The sequence below is a fragment of the Thunnus maccoyii genome, chromosome 13, assembly GCF_910596095.1.
Source record: "Thunnus maccoyii chromosome 13, fThuMac1.1, whole genome shotgun sequence".
Classification (NCBI taxonomy): domain Eukaryota; kingdom Metazoa; phylum Chordata; class Actinopteri; order Scombriformes; family Scombridae; genus Thunnus; species Thunnus maccoyii.
The window spans coordinates 25,822,526-25,840,211 of record NC_056545.1 but is presented as its reverse complement, the minus strand read 5'-3'; the positions used below and the strand labels follow the sequence as shown (position 1 = coordinate 25,840,211).

General features: G+C 42.0%; 1 protein-coding gene across 6 annotated transcripts in view; it reads left to right on the top strand.

The window, feature by feature from the left end:
- LOC121909712 (peripheral-type benzodiazepine receptor-associated protein 1) overlaps positions 1 to 15,405 on the top strand; it is a 62,161-nt gene extending 46,756 nt beyond the window's left edge. For 3 of the 6 annotated variants that reach the window (XM_042430325.1, XM_042430324.1, XM_042430328.1), the window contains 12 exons: positions 1,707 to 1,858; positions 1,980 to 2,447; positions 2,548 to 2,928; positions 3,562 to 3,717; positions 5,581 to 5,680; positions 7,219 to 7,361; positions 7,731 to 7,899; positions 10,315 to 10,362; positions 11,083 to 11,225; positions 11,318 to 11,389; positions 11,675 to 11,794; positions 12,374 to 15,405. In XM_042430325.1, the coding sequence (XP_042286259.1) occupies positions 1,707 to 1,858; positions 1,980 to 2,447; positions 2,548 to 2,928; positions 3,562 to 3,717; positions 5,581 to 5,680; positions 7,219 to 7,361; positions 7,731 to 7,899; positions 10,315 to 10,362; positions 11,083 to 11,225; positions 11,318 to 11,389; positions 11,675 to 11,794; positions 12,374 to 12,682 (2,261 nt within the window). In that variant the 3' untranslated portion in view covers positions 12,683 to 15,405. The other 3 variants (XM_042430329.1, XM_042430326.1, XM_042430327.1) reach the window with 3 other exon arrangements.
- The last annotated feature ends 2,281 nt before the right edge of the window (positions 15,406 to 17,686 follow it).

Here is a 17,686-nt window from a genome sequence, read left to right as displayed (position 1 = left end):
TCAAAAACATTGACGTTCAAACATTGAAGTTGGAAAAGAATAAGTTAAGAACAATTAATACTCAGTCTTGCTCAGATATTTGTTCCAGATGAAGAGTTTTGGACAAACTTTTGGAGAATCTATTAAAATGATTATTGTAGCCTGAAACTGTATGTCCATGAATATGGCCAATGACCTTGGGTAACTCAGATGCACATATATTTTATCCACACAGCACCTCACAGTGCCACACAGTGTGGCAATTTGAAAGTACATTATTTGCATAGAATTTATGATTCACACATATTTTAATCACAGGAAAAGAATAAAATGGCTGAGCGTAAAACATTACAGAACAAGTACATGTGTACGTGTTCGATTATGTCATGGAAATGTGACTCTTTTGAAGCAATCGGAGTGGGAAAAGTTCTGCACAAGTATCTCCTGATGTTCTTCAGCACACATTATGAGACTTTTACAAAAAAGGAAAATATGAAAATATCACAGACATGTACTGAACTTATAATCATCTACTAAAAATGAGATCCCACATCATATGCAGAAGCTTACCAAAGCTTTGTGTGGATGATAAATTGACGAATTGTCTTGAATATAAATCTCACAAAAATTAAGGTTTAATTTTAAATAGGCCTATGTGCTAAATAGCCGTAGTGTTGGTGGTGATTGAAGTTTTATAGACAGTTGCACTGTTAGCATCTGCTGGATAGATTGTTGAGGCAGTCACATCCACCATTAATATCAGGGACCTGTCTGGTAGGCTACAGCTCCCAAACTGTTCCTACAGTCCTCTGCTGGTTCTGTCCAGCTCTTCAGGTGCAGTAATTTCACTGAAATGTTTGGCAGCTTTTCTTCTTCAATTAGAGCAACACAGTTACAGCTACTAATTAACCAAATGTGTGGTTAAGATGTAGAGGTGATTCTGAACCTCCCAAACAAGGACATCAGTTTATTCATGAGAACAGCTTTTGTGAGCTGCTCTGAATCTCATTTCCTGTATTAAATAGCCAAAACATTAAGGCACTCACCGAATTCATTGTTTGTAAAAGGAAGGAAAACTGGGGACTTGATTTGTTATGACAAATTCTCTACCACAACTTCTAAACCAGTATTCATTGTGATGACATAATTTAGAGAGAAGTAGTTGGTGTTTTCCCAATCTTGAAGTGCACTTTACCCGTTTGTTTTATATTTTCCTACCCTTAAACAAGAGTATAAAGGGCAGCTCAAAGAATTGGAATTCCACGTAAATGATGAATCTTAATGTGCTTAATGTTCATATTTTGATGAGAGCTGAGTCATTCATGTGCTGAGTTTTTAATCCCCAGAAATATTTTTGGTCAATTTGAGGTATCATATTACCATTCTGCTCCTCCCAGTCAACATTTTTTCTTTTTTTTTTCAAGAATAAATCTTAGAGATGTGTATTTGTGATCAGTGTCATATTGGATTTGAGTTGTATTTCTCTAAATGATCATTCAAATTTCCTTAAGTTTCATGCCCACAGTCTGGGAATACAGGTATATGGTTTCTAAATTTCTGAATGTCCCTTTAGAGTGTAGTATATAGTAGAGTATAGTAATTATTTCTCATCCCAAGCACTGTATTTTCAATATGACTTATTCAGTTGATTCTATATTAATATAAAAACATGGTTCTCTATTTTTTGCTTGCCACTGGCTGTGGTATTATGCTATTGATCCCTTCAGGCCCCCCTGATGCTCCTCTGGATGTCCAGCTGGAGCACGGTCCCTCTCCGGGGATTGCCCTCATCAGCTGGCTGCCGGTCACCATAGATGCTGCCGGGACCTCCAATGGAGTCCGTGTCACTGGATACACTATATACGCTGACAAGAAAAAGGCAAGACTTCAGTTTTTTCTTTGAAATTCCTTTCAACCAAGCAGTGCATTGCTGTTTGAAGGAGTTTTATAATGTACAGCACATGTAAGGTGGGGTCATACCTGTTGTTCTCCTCTCCCAGGTGCTGGAGGTGTCTTCCCCAACAGCTGGCAGCGCCCTGCTGGGCCCCTCTCAGATCCAGTCCCTGCAGGCAGCTCAGGAGCTCACTGTCCGCACTATGTCTGCCCACGGGGAGTCCTGTGACTCTTTGCCAGTCAATGTGCCCCCCAAGCTGGCTGCCATCATGGCCGGCCCAGCTATCACTGCCCCAGTTGTGCCACCCCTATCCTGCAGCCCTGCAGGTTTGCCCTCACCGCCATCCTACGGGAACTCTGCTGCCAAAGTCTCAATGCTGCCCAGCACTTTACCATCAGACACACAGTTCACTGGCCTCACAGTGGAGGCTGCTGCCAACTCTCCTCACGCCCTCCACTCAGATCTTCTTCTCTCATCTGCCTCATATGTGAACGCCTGGGCCGACCCCTCATCTGCTGCTGCCTTGGCTGTGTATGAGGCCACATCACCTGTACCTGCCATCATCACTCCAGTGGTAATCCTCACTCTGCCATCCTCCTGGCCATATGAGACACCACTTGTTTTCTAGAATAATAATTGAAAGATATTGCATTGACTGTATTTCTCATCCTCAGGTTAATGTGACCTCGCCCACCATCTCATCACCCCAGCCCCCTCCTGAAGCAGCAGCTGCACAAGCACCAGCATTGGCAGCAGCAGCCGAGTTGGAGCAGCGCAGAGACACCGACAGCCCCGGAACAATTCGTCCTTTCCCATCTATCACAGATTTCATTGAGGACCCCAGTGCCAAGCTCGAGATCCCTGAGCGCATCCCCACACCACCCAAAGCCCCGATCGCAGCGATTCTTAACCCTCAGGACACTCTGCTCCTCCGACCTCCCAGCAATTCACCGCTGGAGTCAGAGGTGGAGGATGAGCGAGAGAATACCCGCCTGGTGTCCATCGAGGAGTTCTTGAGACAGGACCAAGAGCCGGCATACTGCAGGACGCAGCAGGTCAGCAGTGATGTATTGACATCCACCTACTATTTGCAGTAGTTTACTAAGTAGACTTTTTTTTATCGATTATTACTGAGAACTGATCTGAAAGGGGGGAAGATTCTGGGACGCCAGAATGTTTGGTTGAGACGCTCCAGAGGTCTAATTCACCAATAAACATTACTCTACATAAAAGTCTTTTGGAGCCCTAAGCTGTTTATCCTAGACTTAACCATGGTTATGTTCAGCTACTTGAGCAGCTATTGATGTCAAAGTTTACCATAATGTCCATCGGTGTTCATTACATTGTCAAATCTACCAGCATTGAAGGAAGAAAGCTTTAAAATATACTTTTTTAGTTGATGATTATTTGTTGCTGTGGAAATGTCACTTTGTCCTGATAAATGAATGGAGACAATGAATGATGCAGTTTTAGCATGTTAAGAAAGCCTAAATCATGGAAAGTCGATACATATTTCAGTCATGTGAGCTCTTACCGAAGAGGCAACATGTCATTATTTAACTTGCAGGTTTATTATCTTACTCAATATACAATAGAATGACTAATAATAATTTAAATTTGAACATAAATTCACAAAATAAATTCACTCTGGATAGTTTCACTCAGAATGTTGATGTATGTTTTCACAGAGTTATGGCAGAGGGCTAGTGGAGCCTCCCAGTGACTACCACGCAGACAACAGCCGTTCAGACCTGTCTGACATCCTGGAGGAGGAAGAGGAAGACCTTTACTCTGACCACCTCGGAGAGGCACAGGCCAGGGGATACACAATCAGAGCTAACAGGGTAAAGGAATGAGTGCAGTACATACTTTGCGTCCATATGCACCCAAAAAAATATTTTCACTTTGTGAGTTCTGCTTTTCACATGAACTACTTTTCTTTAAGTTGCATAGTCAAGTTCTTGTAGTGGCCTTGTTTCTTCTGTCATACTTTTGATCATGCTTGATTGTGATTCTTTTTGTTTTTTCTTCCTCTTTCTTTCCTTTTTCTTTTGCATGGTTGCGTTGTCCTCTGCTTACTTTGCACCTCCCTTATTTTCACTGAACAATATGATATCCTGTCCCACCATCACCGACCCATTCTTACTTGCTTTGACGCGTGGTCCTGGTAGTCATGCAAGGTGGAGCCTCCAGACAGTGATGAGGAGGTTCTTGAGAAGATCCTTAAGTTGCCTCCTCAGGTCTACCACAGCAAGCAGCTGTTCAGCATTCCTGAGGTGACAGAGGAGGAAGATAGCAGTCAAGAAGAGCCTTTACCCCACCACAGAAAGCCCAGGCCCAGCCACCATGGCTCCCAGCATCACCCACATCACCCCAACCCTCACCCACACGTTCCCCATCACCACTTCAACAGGGATCCTAGATCCCTAACCAAAGAGCCTTTACTGAGGCACGGACCGTTGCAGGTCAAGCCTAAAACACAGCACAGGGTGCACTATGCAGACACGGTGGACACCATCACTTATCCTGAAGAAGAAGACATGAGTTTATATGAGGGTCCCACCAGCAGGCGGGTCTCAGCCCACTGTCCTCCCCAGCCGACCCCCAACAGCAAAGAAAGAGTACTGCTCAGAGGGCTAGGGGACCGCCTTAGGAGGGAGGCCATGCTCAGGAGTCAGATGGCTGTCGCCGCGGCAGCCAACCCCGGCCATGGCCTTACCCCGCCAAGACCCTACCCAGTCAGCAAAACAGCACATACTCTGAGGTCACCTATTGGTCACGGGATGGAGATCGATGTGGAGTACGGCACAGATGACAATGAGGAGCCCGTGGACTACAGTCCAGGGGAAGTGGTGGTGGAGCAGATAAGTTCTGAATGGTGGGTAGAGGGGGCTCAAATGGAGCACAGCAGACCCCCCAACCGCCGAGGGCCAAAGGCTGATCCACTGGTAAACGTTGCTGCGGGCCAGCCGCAATGGGTGTGTTGTCCCAGCCCCCTCCTTTCCCATGTAGCAGTGTGGATCGTCCCATTTGAGTCATTTAGTTGATATCACTTCTTACCGCTCAGTAGACAACAACCTCCGGTTTCATCATCATCATCATTGCAGTGAACAGAGGGAGGTCAGGTAGCTCATTTTGAGGCATGTTTTGCTGTTACAACAGCAAGCACAGTACAAGTTGTTATTCAGTAATAATTGTTGAGTTTCCAAGATGCAGCCAAACTGTCAGTATATACTAGATTTTGTCTATATACTAAGATTTTGTTTTAGCCAAAGTGTAGCTGAATGTGTCCTCCCTCAGTCTGACTGCACTAATTCCTGTTACACTCAAATTCTCCTGCACCTTGTACACCATTCTGCTCTTGTCTTAAACTAGTCAGTACTGCCTTGTCATTGCCTTGTGCATTAGTTTACTCTAGATGTGCTTTGACATCACCCCAATGCAACACATTTATGTTTAAAGAGTTGAATGTTTGGGTTTGCTGTATTTGATGAGGTTTCTATCTCTACTGCAATAAGCAACAATTCAAAAGGATTATCAGTACATGAAGCATAGATTGAGAAATATTGTTTGGAAAAATAAACTGCTGCATTTGCTGTTCATTTTTTTCTGAGCCCCCCAGCTGTCCTCTCCTCCCTTGTAGTGATTCTGTTTCTGTATTAGCTGTTTTTCTTATTGTCTTGTTTCTTTTTCTGTATGTTGAGCAGGAGCCCGGCCAAATGCCACCAGCTGAGGGCGGTCCAGCATGGGCCCCCCAGGCAGAGCTCTCCTCTAAACCAGCTTGCTTGCCGGCGAGGCAACTGAAAGGTCAGAGACTCTTTCCTCTTTTGTCTTCCTGTTTCCTCCGTCTCTTGTTTCTTTCCCCCTAACATATGCGGTGGAAATGCATGAGACGATGCTGACACACCTGTGCTTTCTGTCGGCAAGCCTCCTCTTCTCTCACATGATGGTAGTCAGATTAGCACCTTGTGTTAGAGGGGGCGGGGGCGGGGGGGGGGGTTGCTGTAGCCGCAGTGGAGAAGAGAGAGAGAGGCTGCTAAGCTGAGAACCGGCTTAACCCAAAGTGGCTTGTCATGACAGGAGGAAGTGACAGACATTAAAATAGTAACCTCGATTAGCCAGCAAAGAAAAAAGCTGCAGTGTTGAACGTACAAGCCCCTCTCTTTCTCTTCTTCCTTCCACAATCTCCCATCACTCCCTCTCTTCTCTTCTCGCTTGTCTTAATGAGGCAGACCGCAGTTTTCAGAGGTAAACCTGACCTTTCTGGTATGCGTGTCGGAGCACAGTTGACTACACACACATGCATAAGCGTGAACGTGCATACAGATAGAGGAAGGGAGCAGGGAGAAGTTCTGTCCTATCTACTCGAAAATCAGTGAGGATGTGAAAGTGTGCAAGTCGTCTGCCCGTGACTCTTGCCACAGATGGGCTGATTCTCCCTAATGAGATAGAGAACACGTCTCTTCAGTGCAGCTTAAGTCTCACTACAGCTCTTCATATATGTCTCACCCTGTCAAATAGGCTTCAGATGTAATGCTTTTAGTGGTGTCATACCTCATGCCTGCAGTGCTAAACACAGCGCCACACACCACATTTATTAGCTATCTTGCAAAATCTGTGACAAACTATAAAAGCCCCTTTGATATAATTCTTTTGTATGTGTGCTTGTGGCTGCGTTGTCAGTAAACGTCCTCAGATTTAGATTAGGGAGTGGGTCAAACGCTAGTTCCCCTCTTGCTCGGTTGCAGATCATGAACGAGCGCACGTTTGTCAAACAGCTCACACAGCTTAGGATCAGTGGTTTAGCTTGATTACCTCTTTTAAGGACATGCCTGTGCTAAGCGAACACTGTTCATAGCAGCTCTGCAGTTGGTGGGCAGTGGGGGAGGGGAAAGCTGCCTACACTGATTGCAGAGCTTTGCAAGCTGTGCATGGCTTTTCTGCAAAGTACAGTATTAGTCAAAAGTTTGGACACACTTTATCATTCAAGGGACTGATAAACTGTGTCCAAACTTCCTACTCGTACTGTGTGTGTTGTGCTGAAATAATGATAGTCATTGTAATGTTAGTAATAGTAAATTGTATTTTAGTTTTATCAATAAAATGTTTACAAAGCACATAAAGCATAACAACCAAAAAATAGATAGAGAAAAATGAATTGCATGGAAACAAAAATGATATAAGCTTGTTTAAGAAACAAGTTACACCTTTTAATTCTATGCAAATTAGTTGTAACAAATAACTGATTCAATGTGCGTGTCAAACCATTACCAATGCTCTCAACATTTCACTTGTCTAAGCAAAAGGAAGGTCGCGTGTGACTGAGTTTCTGTGTGTTACTGCAGGTGGTGTTGATTCACCAAAGATGAAAGGAGACGGAGACATACGCATCTTTGTGGCCCTCTTTCCTTATGATCCCGCCACCATGTCACCCAATCCTGACGCTGCTGATGAAGAGCTGCCCTTCACTGAAGGACAGATCATCAAAGTATGTCCCTACATAGCTCAGACACTGCTGGAATAACACTGACGATCATGCATGTTTTCCTTTCAAAGCATCTCTGAAAAGCCTCTTTTCACATATGCACTTCACTGTTTGCTGGCAATTGAACATGTCAGTGTCATTTTTGTAGTCTGAATAGGTAGGCTAATAACATTTTTGTGACATTTCCAACAAATCTGAAGCTCCTATTGATGGTGAACACAAGGTTAAATATACATGTAACTGTGACCCATGTTTTAAAGCACAGAAGCCATTACTTGAACCGATAGATGAAGCCAGTAATGTGCCATGTGTGAAAGAGGCCGTACACCTCATTCCATTTCAATAGGTAAACTTTTACACCCCTCTCCTCAGGTTTACGGGGATAAAGATGCAGACGGGTTCTACCGAGGGGAGTCTTGTGGTCGTCTGGGTTATGTGCCATGCAACATGGTGTCTGAGATCCAGGTGGAGGATGAGGAGACCCGGCAGCAGCTACTGCAGCAGGGCTTCTTGTCCACAGCAGCCTCCATGGAGAAGATAGGTATGTGATGCTGTCAGTCAAAGACTGTTAGCAGATTTCAGACCAAATGACAAACAAAGTGTGTTGTGTGTAAATCTTAATGATGTTGTCTGTTGTTAAATGTGTTCTGTTACACTTAGAAAAGGAGTACATTTGGACATCCTTTACCAGAGGTGTAAATGTTAATGTTTTACTCATGATATCACCGCTGTTCATGTTTAAGTGGTAAGTGAAAATAGCAGCACAAGTGTTGCAGAATCCAAACCTATTCAGCTATGTAAAGATAACGGGCCTCATGGAAGAACAACTCATACGAACACATTTGTTCTTAAGTGTCAGATACGAGTGTTGCCAATGAAATTTGCCTTTGAAGACAAAAAAACCTCATTTGAGCTGAAATCATAATGCCTTCATCTGAATGAATTCCTAGTTTAAATATGACAGAAATTAAAAGACCATTCACCAGAGTTTTGGTTTTCTCCATTTCATGATTTTATTGGTATATTTCACACAGCAATTTCTACATTTCACTAGTAAAGAAACTTTTCTCAATCTGTCAGCTGCCTCTGGGTTTTTATGAAGGTATCTGTCCAGTATCAACCTCTGATATAACACCTGACAGTGTAACATCACCTACTGGCGTGAATGTCACATGGCCGCCTCTCATATTAGTCACGGACCACTTTGCTTTAGAAAGACATTTTTTGGCATCTAACTTTATATCAAATAATTCCCTCTTTATTTCTGTCACAGTACAGCACTGCTCTGATGGCAGCTGTACTATTAATATTTATTAATATTTAATACCATTATCCTACTGACACTGATAAATATATCTGCTGATTTCTGACGGCAGGACTTGAAGCTCCGCGATTTGAAATTCTTCTTTGGTGATATATTTGTAAATGAAACATGAACATGTAGTCTTATATGGCAATTTTAACTTTGTCATTATGCCAATGAAGAAATCTTCAGGTTCTTCAGGTTGAAAAGTGATTTACAACAAATTTGTGAAGAAAGTCTGGTGAATATGACTTGGAACACTCGTACAAACAAACTTAACAGCAAAAAGTAAGCAGGGTTTAGGATAAGAGGATGAAAATGTTCTTGTATGAGGCTCAGTGTCTTGAGACATACTAGAATATTTTTTGTCTGCAGTCAATTGGTTGAAAAATGAAAGCTGCTTACCAGATGAGAGGGAAGAAGTAAAAACTCCCTCTTGACTGTTGACTTTTTGACTCAGCAGGAGGCACAAAGAAAGACTTGGTTTCAGTTGAACTGCATTAAAATGGACCCAAAATTGTTCATTGTGGCATTTTATTTTATGGCTTCTGGTTCACTGTGTTGCTATGAAGGAACTCATAACCATCTACATATTCTCAAACACATACTGACTGCATTGTCATGCAGGTGTCTAAAACATAAAGTCAAAGTGTTTGCTCAAAAGAATCAAGCTGACACTTTGCTTCTGTTTCCTGCTTTCTACCCGGAGCAGTGTTTACAGATGGTTTTAACCTTTTCACTTCCACTTGTTCTCGCTGCCGTGTCTGCTGCTCACTGGTTGTCATTTTTTAAATTGCTCTTCACTGGCTTTTCATTGTCTCCTTGTCTGGTCTGCTTCTCTCAAAATTGCACCTCTGTCTTTCTTTTTGGTTTCAATTTTATTTTTTGGTTTTCCTGTCTAAAACTCCATAAAGGCACTCGCACACACGCACAGCTTCCGCGTCGCCCTGTCCCACCGCCGAAACCGAGACGGTCCAAGAAAGGTGTGTCTCGCTGCAGATTGCGGCTTCCCACCTCCCTCCTTTATTCAGTTACCTGGTTTGCTTCTCTTTCTGTCTCTTTCACTTTAGCTTCTGCTCTTTCAGTTGCTGCTTCTCACTTAGCGACCAGAGGGGATTTTTAGGTCAGTTACTCTTTCCCAGCATTATAGTCAAATACTTCCACTATGAATAAGTCTCCTGCATTAGTTTCACATTCTATAACTGAGACTTAGTATTACACTTTCTATCCTAGTTCCACAGGTTCTCCTGATTTCGATTTTTAACCTGTGCAACAGCATCACACTTGTAAAAAGACACATGCATGAATACTGAGCCAGTCCTGTCAGCTTTCAATGGATATTCATGTAATACTACGCAGACACAGCAGCAGAATGTCACAGTAATGAATGATAATCTCAAAGAAAAAGTCCTTTTGCCAGTATTCTGCTCCTGTGTCACAAATGAATTACATGATCACTTAAAGGTCACTTGTTGAAACATCCATCCCCTCTGATCTCCATCTGTGACTTTATGTACTCCAGTGTGATGACTGATACAAACTATAACGTCAGACAGGATTATTCTTTGGACTTAAAGGTGTAATTTGGGTGTTAAATCACAGCTGATTCTGTGATTGTGCTTATGCTCTCTTCCCTCACCTCATCTCTTCCAGTGGAGTCTGCAGCACTCTGGGAGGAGAGCGTAGACTCCTCCAGTCAAGGTTTGTAGTCGGCACTTGGATCCTCTTCCTCTCTGTTTTCACCTGCATGACCAGACGACCGTTTCAGTGTCCACCGGAGGCCTGCATGCCTTTACATGCCATTCTGTGGCCTCTTTTTGTTCGGTTGTAAACACCAGGTCTTATAATACCAGAACTTAGTTTCATCCATCCTTATTAGGGGCTGTTTGATTATTCTGGGGAACCTTGAAGAATGTGGACCTTTTTTAAAAAATCCTCTCCAAAGCAAAAACTGTTATAGATTCTTCCAGTCTGCATGAAAAAAATGCACTTTCCTTGGGTTTGAAATAATGAAAATATGGGGAAACAATAGCATGAGCTATTTCAGAAAGTAGCATAAATTAAACCATGTTTTATATTCTAAGTTCTTCATTAACCCCCATCTTATAAATATCAAGCAGTGCCCCCCTCTTAACTCCTATTTTCATTTCAGTTCAAGTAGCATCACTTCATCATCAAATAATTTTCTTCATTTTTACAGTGTCGCAATTTTCTAATGGAAATAAATGATTAACTCTCATTGCTAATCTCCTTTTGTTTTTACTTCATGTGTCGGACTGCAGTGGTGTGACTCTCCCTCAGCTTAGCATGACGCTGAGTGAATCAGACCCACAGACACGACGAGCTGCATGCTGATGAGCTGATCAGAACATCAGAGATAGCTTACTCCTCTAATTATCCTCCTGTCTGTTTGACTGACAGATCCCAGTCAGGCTGCTGCTGCTGCTGCTGCTGCTGCCGCTCCCGCTGCTGCTGCTGCAGGGAACCCAGCCCCAGGAGCTCGCAGGATGGTAGCCATCTTTGACTATGATCCACGAGAGAGCTCCCCCAACACTGACATAGAGGTCAGACTTTGCACGTGCATGATATCTTTTCTCAAGACAAGACACTGTATTTTGTAGTAGCTGTTTGCTCATGATCGGCCTTGTTTTTTCAGGCTGAGCTGACTTTCAGTGCAGGAGACATCATACATGTGTTTGGTGACATGGATGAAGATGGCTTCTTTTATGTAAGTGTTAAAAAGCCTGTAGAATTTAAAGTGGTTTGTTCTTTGTTATATTTGAACCGCGCTTCCTGATGAATTTATGGTGCCTCTTGCCTACTGTGTAGGTCTTTGAGAGGTTCTTCTTTGCATTTATTTCACAAAACCATTATTATAACTGCTGAAAAATAAAACACACTAGAAAACAAATCTACCCAGCCCTTAATGACTGTAAATACAAAAGGTTTAATAAACTCAATATAACTTTCAGCCTCATTGTTGAAACATGCTCTCATGTTTTTTACCTTCTAGGGAGACTTGAACGGACACAGAGGCTTAGTGCCCTCCAACTTCCTGCAGGCCCTACCAGAGGATGCTCCAGCAGAGCCTGTCTCTGCTCCGCCTGCACCGGAACCCAAGAAAGAATCGCAGGTACCCAGCATGCATTACTGTATAAACTGTGCTACGCTTTGAGCGTCCGTCTGACCTGCAGTCAGATACATCATCCCTGACATCAGTTTATTTTTTCATCATTTGTGAGTATTTGCAGAGTCTGGTTGTTGTGGTTTTTTTTTGTTCTGCTTCTTTAATTCTTCTTTGTTGGATTTCTTTTTGCCCCACCGTTTCCTGCATGGCCTTTGTGCAGAAGCAGAAACGAACTGTACACTTTGAGACTTGATCGTAAGTGTTTTTTGACAGGATTATAGCAGCCCAGTGATCAACAGTAGTGCCCCCCGTTTACTCCCTGTTAATGTCCTCTTCCTCCCACCTTTAACTGTAGTTCTACTTTCCTTCTTTGGTTAGGATCCTGCACCTGCTTATGATTTTATGTTATCGAAACAAAAACAACTTGTTTCCTCCTGTGTGTGTGCTCCTATCCTTATGTTTCCTTCTTCCTTTGCAGTTTTAAACATTAGTTTGCACAGTAAATACTGATACTGAGATAAAACCAAGCTTTGGATATTTTTAACAGACATAAAGTGTTAAACAAGTCTTCTTTTCTTCCTGAAGGGTACCTGGACATCTTCTACAGAGCCACAGGATCCTGGGCCGTCAATCCTGCACCCCCAAACAGAACCTCCTCGGCCTGACCCAACAGAGCACATAGACCTCCAACCCAACCCGCTACCCTCTGCAAGCCCCACGTCAGACCCGGACACGGCTCCAGCTGCAGCAGACGTCTGCCGCTCTCCTCCGGCCCCGCTCCCTGCAGACAGCCCGGCACAGACAGACTGCTCTGCACAAGCCAAGAAGAAGAAAGGCTTCTTCTCTAAAGGCAAGAAGCTGTTCAAAAGGCTGGGATCCAGCAAGAAAGAATGAGAGTTAGAACATCTAACTCAGAATACTCGCGTCACATTGAAAGCACTTTTTTCTATCTACACTGTTATTCTCGGTTGGTAGTCGGCGCGGTTAGTGGCTATCAGATATAATAACTGATACTTCAACCGTCAGCAATTATACATTTGCCTTAGAGCACTGCTAGACCAGCTGTTAATTATAGAGTACTTAAAACCATCAACATACAGCTTACAGCATCACAAGAGCATGTTGAAGTGCATGTTGAAGTGTGCAAACTCACTACTCTTACAAATATACTCTCTAAATACTTGCTAATTATCGAAGCAAATGTTCAACTCATCAGAGGCTTTAACGCTTGATATAAAACACTTAGTACTCTGCCGGTTTATTTAATTGTATCAGTGTGATACAGAACGCTATTGAAAAGCAGCTCCAGACGTCAGACACAGCTAATGAACTGTTAGCTTTACCGCTCGTGTACTGGTGCCACTTTATTTATTTGAAGCAAACGAATAGAAGCAGCAGTCCATCTCTTCCTCCGTGTGACTGTAAAGAATGCACTATTTTAAATATGTCTGCTTGTCCCTCACATGTGTTTCCTGTCTTTAAGAGTATTTATACAGTACTTTGTACAGATCATGTTATTTATTTGTATCAGACTCTTGCCCTAATCATGGCCACGTTGCATGAAGTGACATCAGGGTAGAAGCTTAGTTGTTTAGAGCTGTCAGAGACAGCAACGATCCACTTTGATATGTATAGTTTAGATGGAGAAAGTTAACCGTCGGCGCTGTTAATTGAAGCTGAAGATAATGTTCAGAATGTGAAGGGTCGCCCTTCTATGTGCGTGTGTGTGTGTGTGTGTGTGTGTGTTTGTAGACGAAGCCGCCCAGTCCACTGGTGAGACTGAAAACAGATGCCTTTCTCAAACATTAACATGGGAACTCTCGATGTGTGTGACAACAGTCACGACTGGCCTCAATGTTGCATACTACATATTTTCTGTTTGTGCGTATGTGAGTGTGTGTTTGTGCAAGAGAGAAAGAGAGACCTGCAGTATGTCCAAAAATGATGTAGTATCTGGTGTTCAGTAGGCTAATTTATACTCAAAATATCCTGGTTTGATTGTATGTGGAGCTGGTATCAGGCTGGTAAATTCAGTTTGGTTTAAATGTAGCATGTTTGGTGTTTTAGCTACAGTATATAACACAGCTGACAGGAACTTGCTACAGTAGAATTGCATTTATACTGAACAGTTTTCAGTCATGGCACTGGTGGTTTGCGGCACTACTGTACTGTGATAGACTCTGCAATAAGTTGATTACGTATTTATTGTTTTGCCTCCATGTGAGTGGTGTGTGAGTATTGGGTCAGACAGGCTAAACAGTGTTGTAACATCTCTTATCAGCCCACGCAGTGTAGCAGTGATTAGTTGTTTTTTTTAACGTCTGCACATTTGCACCATAACATGCCGACTGTTCTGTTAAAACTAAGTAATATGACTTCAGCAATATAGCATACTGTGTACCGCAATGTTTAATAGAACCATACTGTACCGTTTAATGCTTCGTGACAGCTTTACGTAGGGATGCAGCGGTGTTATTGAAGTGAATGTGTGGACCAGGCCTTAGTATACTAGTTTAACAGTCTGATCGGATGGTTTATCTGTGTGACACAGGGCTGTTACAGTAGGCACTGTAACTTCTCAGGTTTATACATGTAGTTTCTTATTCATGCCGAGCCACCCGTGGTCTCCGGCTGTCAAAAAGTGCAGAATATGCCAAAATCTTTAGGTGCTTTGCCTGTTACCATAGCTACAAGAGAGAGCGAGCAGTCCAACAGCGCGGGGGGATATGAGCGCGGAGGTTTGTGGCGAAGATCAGACCTGATTTCAGTTTCGATGGAGCACACCTAAAGGCACAAGTCGGAGGCAAACCTTTTTCTTTAACGTCATGAATGTTTTTTAGTTTTAACTGTTTGTCAATGTTACATAAAGGGAGCTTGATGATGCCAAGACTAAAAGGGAAGGAGGGGAGGGGGCGGACGGACAAAGACACTTTAGATGTGAAATAGCCGGGATAGAGGCAAGACTGAGGCTGTACTGTACGTGTCGTTTTAATTCATGTTTTTCTTATTTTCTGAGGGGTGGGGCGGATGCTCTAAAAAGTTGCCGAAATGTACAGCGAATATTTGTACTGATATTGTATTTCACGGCCTTTAATGCACAAGTATTCCTCTACCTGCTGTGTAGTGAGTAGGCTGCTCCCGCTCTGCTGACTGAATAGGACCTAGACCCATATACATGTAGGTAGTGTTTTAGCTCAGTTGATAATATTTAGCCTTACAAGAAGACGACCTTGTTTAGTCTTAATATGTTGTTTACAGGATGTTTATTGACTGCATGCATACCAATGTTATACCCATGTTCGGCCTTATTTATGTTATTGTCATATTTATGTTTTTCTAGGCTGACTCGTCTACAATATTTGAGTTGTAGATTGTCGATGCAGTGGAGAGGAAGCTATAGGAGTTGTCTGTATATAATGAACAGTGTTGGGACTTTGACCATGTGGTATATTTTCATACAGCACAAGATTTTTTTTTTTTTTTTTTTTTTTTTTTTTGTCTTTCCTGACCTGCATTTATTGTTTGAAACCAGTGGAAGATTGACCTTTTTATATATTACTGTTTTTATTACCCTTTTGGAAGCTCATCTGTAAATATTTTTGTTAATATTGTTTTTCAGATTTTTTTTTTTTTTTTTTTTTTTTTTTTTTTTTTTGCATGTTCAGGCAGTATCGATGGAGGATCAGTAACTAAAGATGTAGTGCACAGAGGACTTGAAATTGTGATGGTTTCTTTCAATATGGATCTTTTTACAGGAATAAAGTATGTATATTTTCACAGAAAACACAGTTTGTAATGTATGTTTCTTAAAGGTTAAAAAAAAAAAAGAGAGATCATTTTAAATGTTCATCTTTATTTCATATCATACTGATTACATTTCACATGTTATGTATGTACATTTTTTTTTCAGGTCAGTTGAAACATGAATTCTAAAATGGAGGAAAGAGTCGCTAGCTTTGCTCTGAGCCACACGCCGCCCATGTGAACAGACTGGGGCAACACTCTGAGTAACGCGTGGCCTTGCGAGACAAAGCAGCTTCCTCTTTTCTGACTTCCTGTGTGAGCGCTGGCGCCGGGGTCCTCTCCTCTCCCTGAAGCCAACAGTACACTCATCCATAAAGTAGGAAACACTACACTGTGGCGAGGAGTTTAGTAGTGCTTTCTACTTTATGGATGACTGCACTGTACATCCACCGCTCTTCTTCCGTCTTCTGTCCTCCCACTTCTCTCTTCTTCTTCTGCACCTGTAGCCGCCACGTCTGCAGCTGCACACAAAAACCAACCAACCCCCACCCTCCCATGCGCAAACTGAAACCTCTCAGCTCAACGCGCCACCCAGCTCAGACAGGCCTTGCTTTTGTTCTACCAGAAAATGCACACTTCCTGATTTGCCTTGAAACGTTCGTTTCCTCGCTTAATTTTACAGACAACTAATTTAAATAAGACTGAGGCCTGTTAACTTTTTTTGTGCAAGACAAAAATCAGTCAAAAGACCCCGCCCGTCTCTTTAACATTGTGCTTCCGTGCAAGTTTTGAGGCTAAAGTCAGAACTTGCTGAATGCAGCGATATCTTGAGGAAGCCATTTTGGCAGGCGTGAGTAAGCTTTTCTTTCTGAGCAACTAACTTGTGCAGTTAAAACTCATGTTAAAAAAAAAGTTAAGAAATACTGTAGAAATTTTGTTCAGTTCAAAATGAAATTGGAGCAAATGCAAACATGCAGAATATACATGTAACGTTTAAACAGATCAATAATATTACAGTAACGAAAAACAAGATTTCAGTTTTAAGTACAAACTTTTTTTGTCAAAATTTCAAATGAACTTCTGAATAGACGTCTATTAAAAGGCATTTAGATCAAGGAAATGCAGAATTAATGAAGTAAAAGCTGTAACACTGGCTTATCTTTTAGTATCTAACAGAAGAAAAAGCAAAAAAAATATTTACCATATCGTCACAAATAATTCTAGCATTTTCTAAACAATGTCACCCGTCATACTTCACCTCGACCTTCCTTCATTGTTTGTTTCTCCCTGTTATAAGAGACGATTGTCCGGCAGCTTCACAGGTGTCTTCAGTCGGTCCAAGAAATGGATGAACAAGAAGAAGAAGCTGCCTCCTTTTGAACCCTCGACAATCACGTGATGTAACCACAGGAAGAGGTCTAACAGTCACAGCTGCTCTCCTTCTCTTCTTCCGCCTCAACTCTCTCGCTTTTTTTTTTTTAAACTGCACCTAAAGATCATTTTCTCAAGACGTGACAGCTTGATAATTACACAAAGTGCATGAGAAAGAAATACGCTGCTCGGACGTGTAGAATATATGAAATAAACGTCTTTGTCATTAGCAGATGTGTCTGAGCTTCTAGTTTAACATTAAAATTGGGATTTTTTTTTAGTGTTAATCAACTTCAAATCTAATTCTATTAAGACTTAAGCTCACATTTTTCCATCTTTACCATGTTTGATGCTGAGCTGCAGGCCGTGATGAGGTCATTTATAGTCATGTAGTCTTTCTGTAGCTTTATGCAGCTTTGCTCAGAGCACAGTGTAAAGTGAAGGTTGGGTAATAAACCCAGAGTGAAGTGGAAATAGATTACAACTCACTGTAGTGTTCCCATCAGGTGAATGAAAACTATTTAGTGTATTTTATATGAATGTATCACATTAAGTTCATTTTATCATCAGTTTCATGATCTGACTAATTATTCTGAACACTCAGATTTTCACCTATTTTTTTCTTCTGAGAGTTACAGGAAGGTTTGGTTAAGTACCTGATGAGTAAAAAGGAACGTTTCCTGTGAAAAGATGGTTTCACTGATAATCTGACTTTCCTTTTGTAGAAATAACAGTCTTCATAGTATGATTACTGATAAAATATGAATGGTAAAGTTTTGGTTC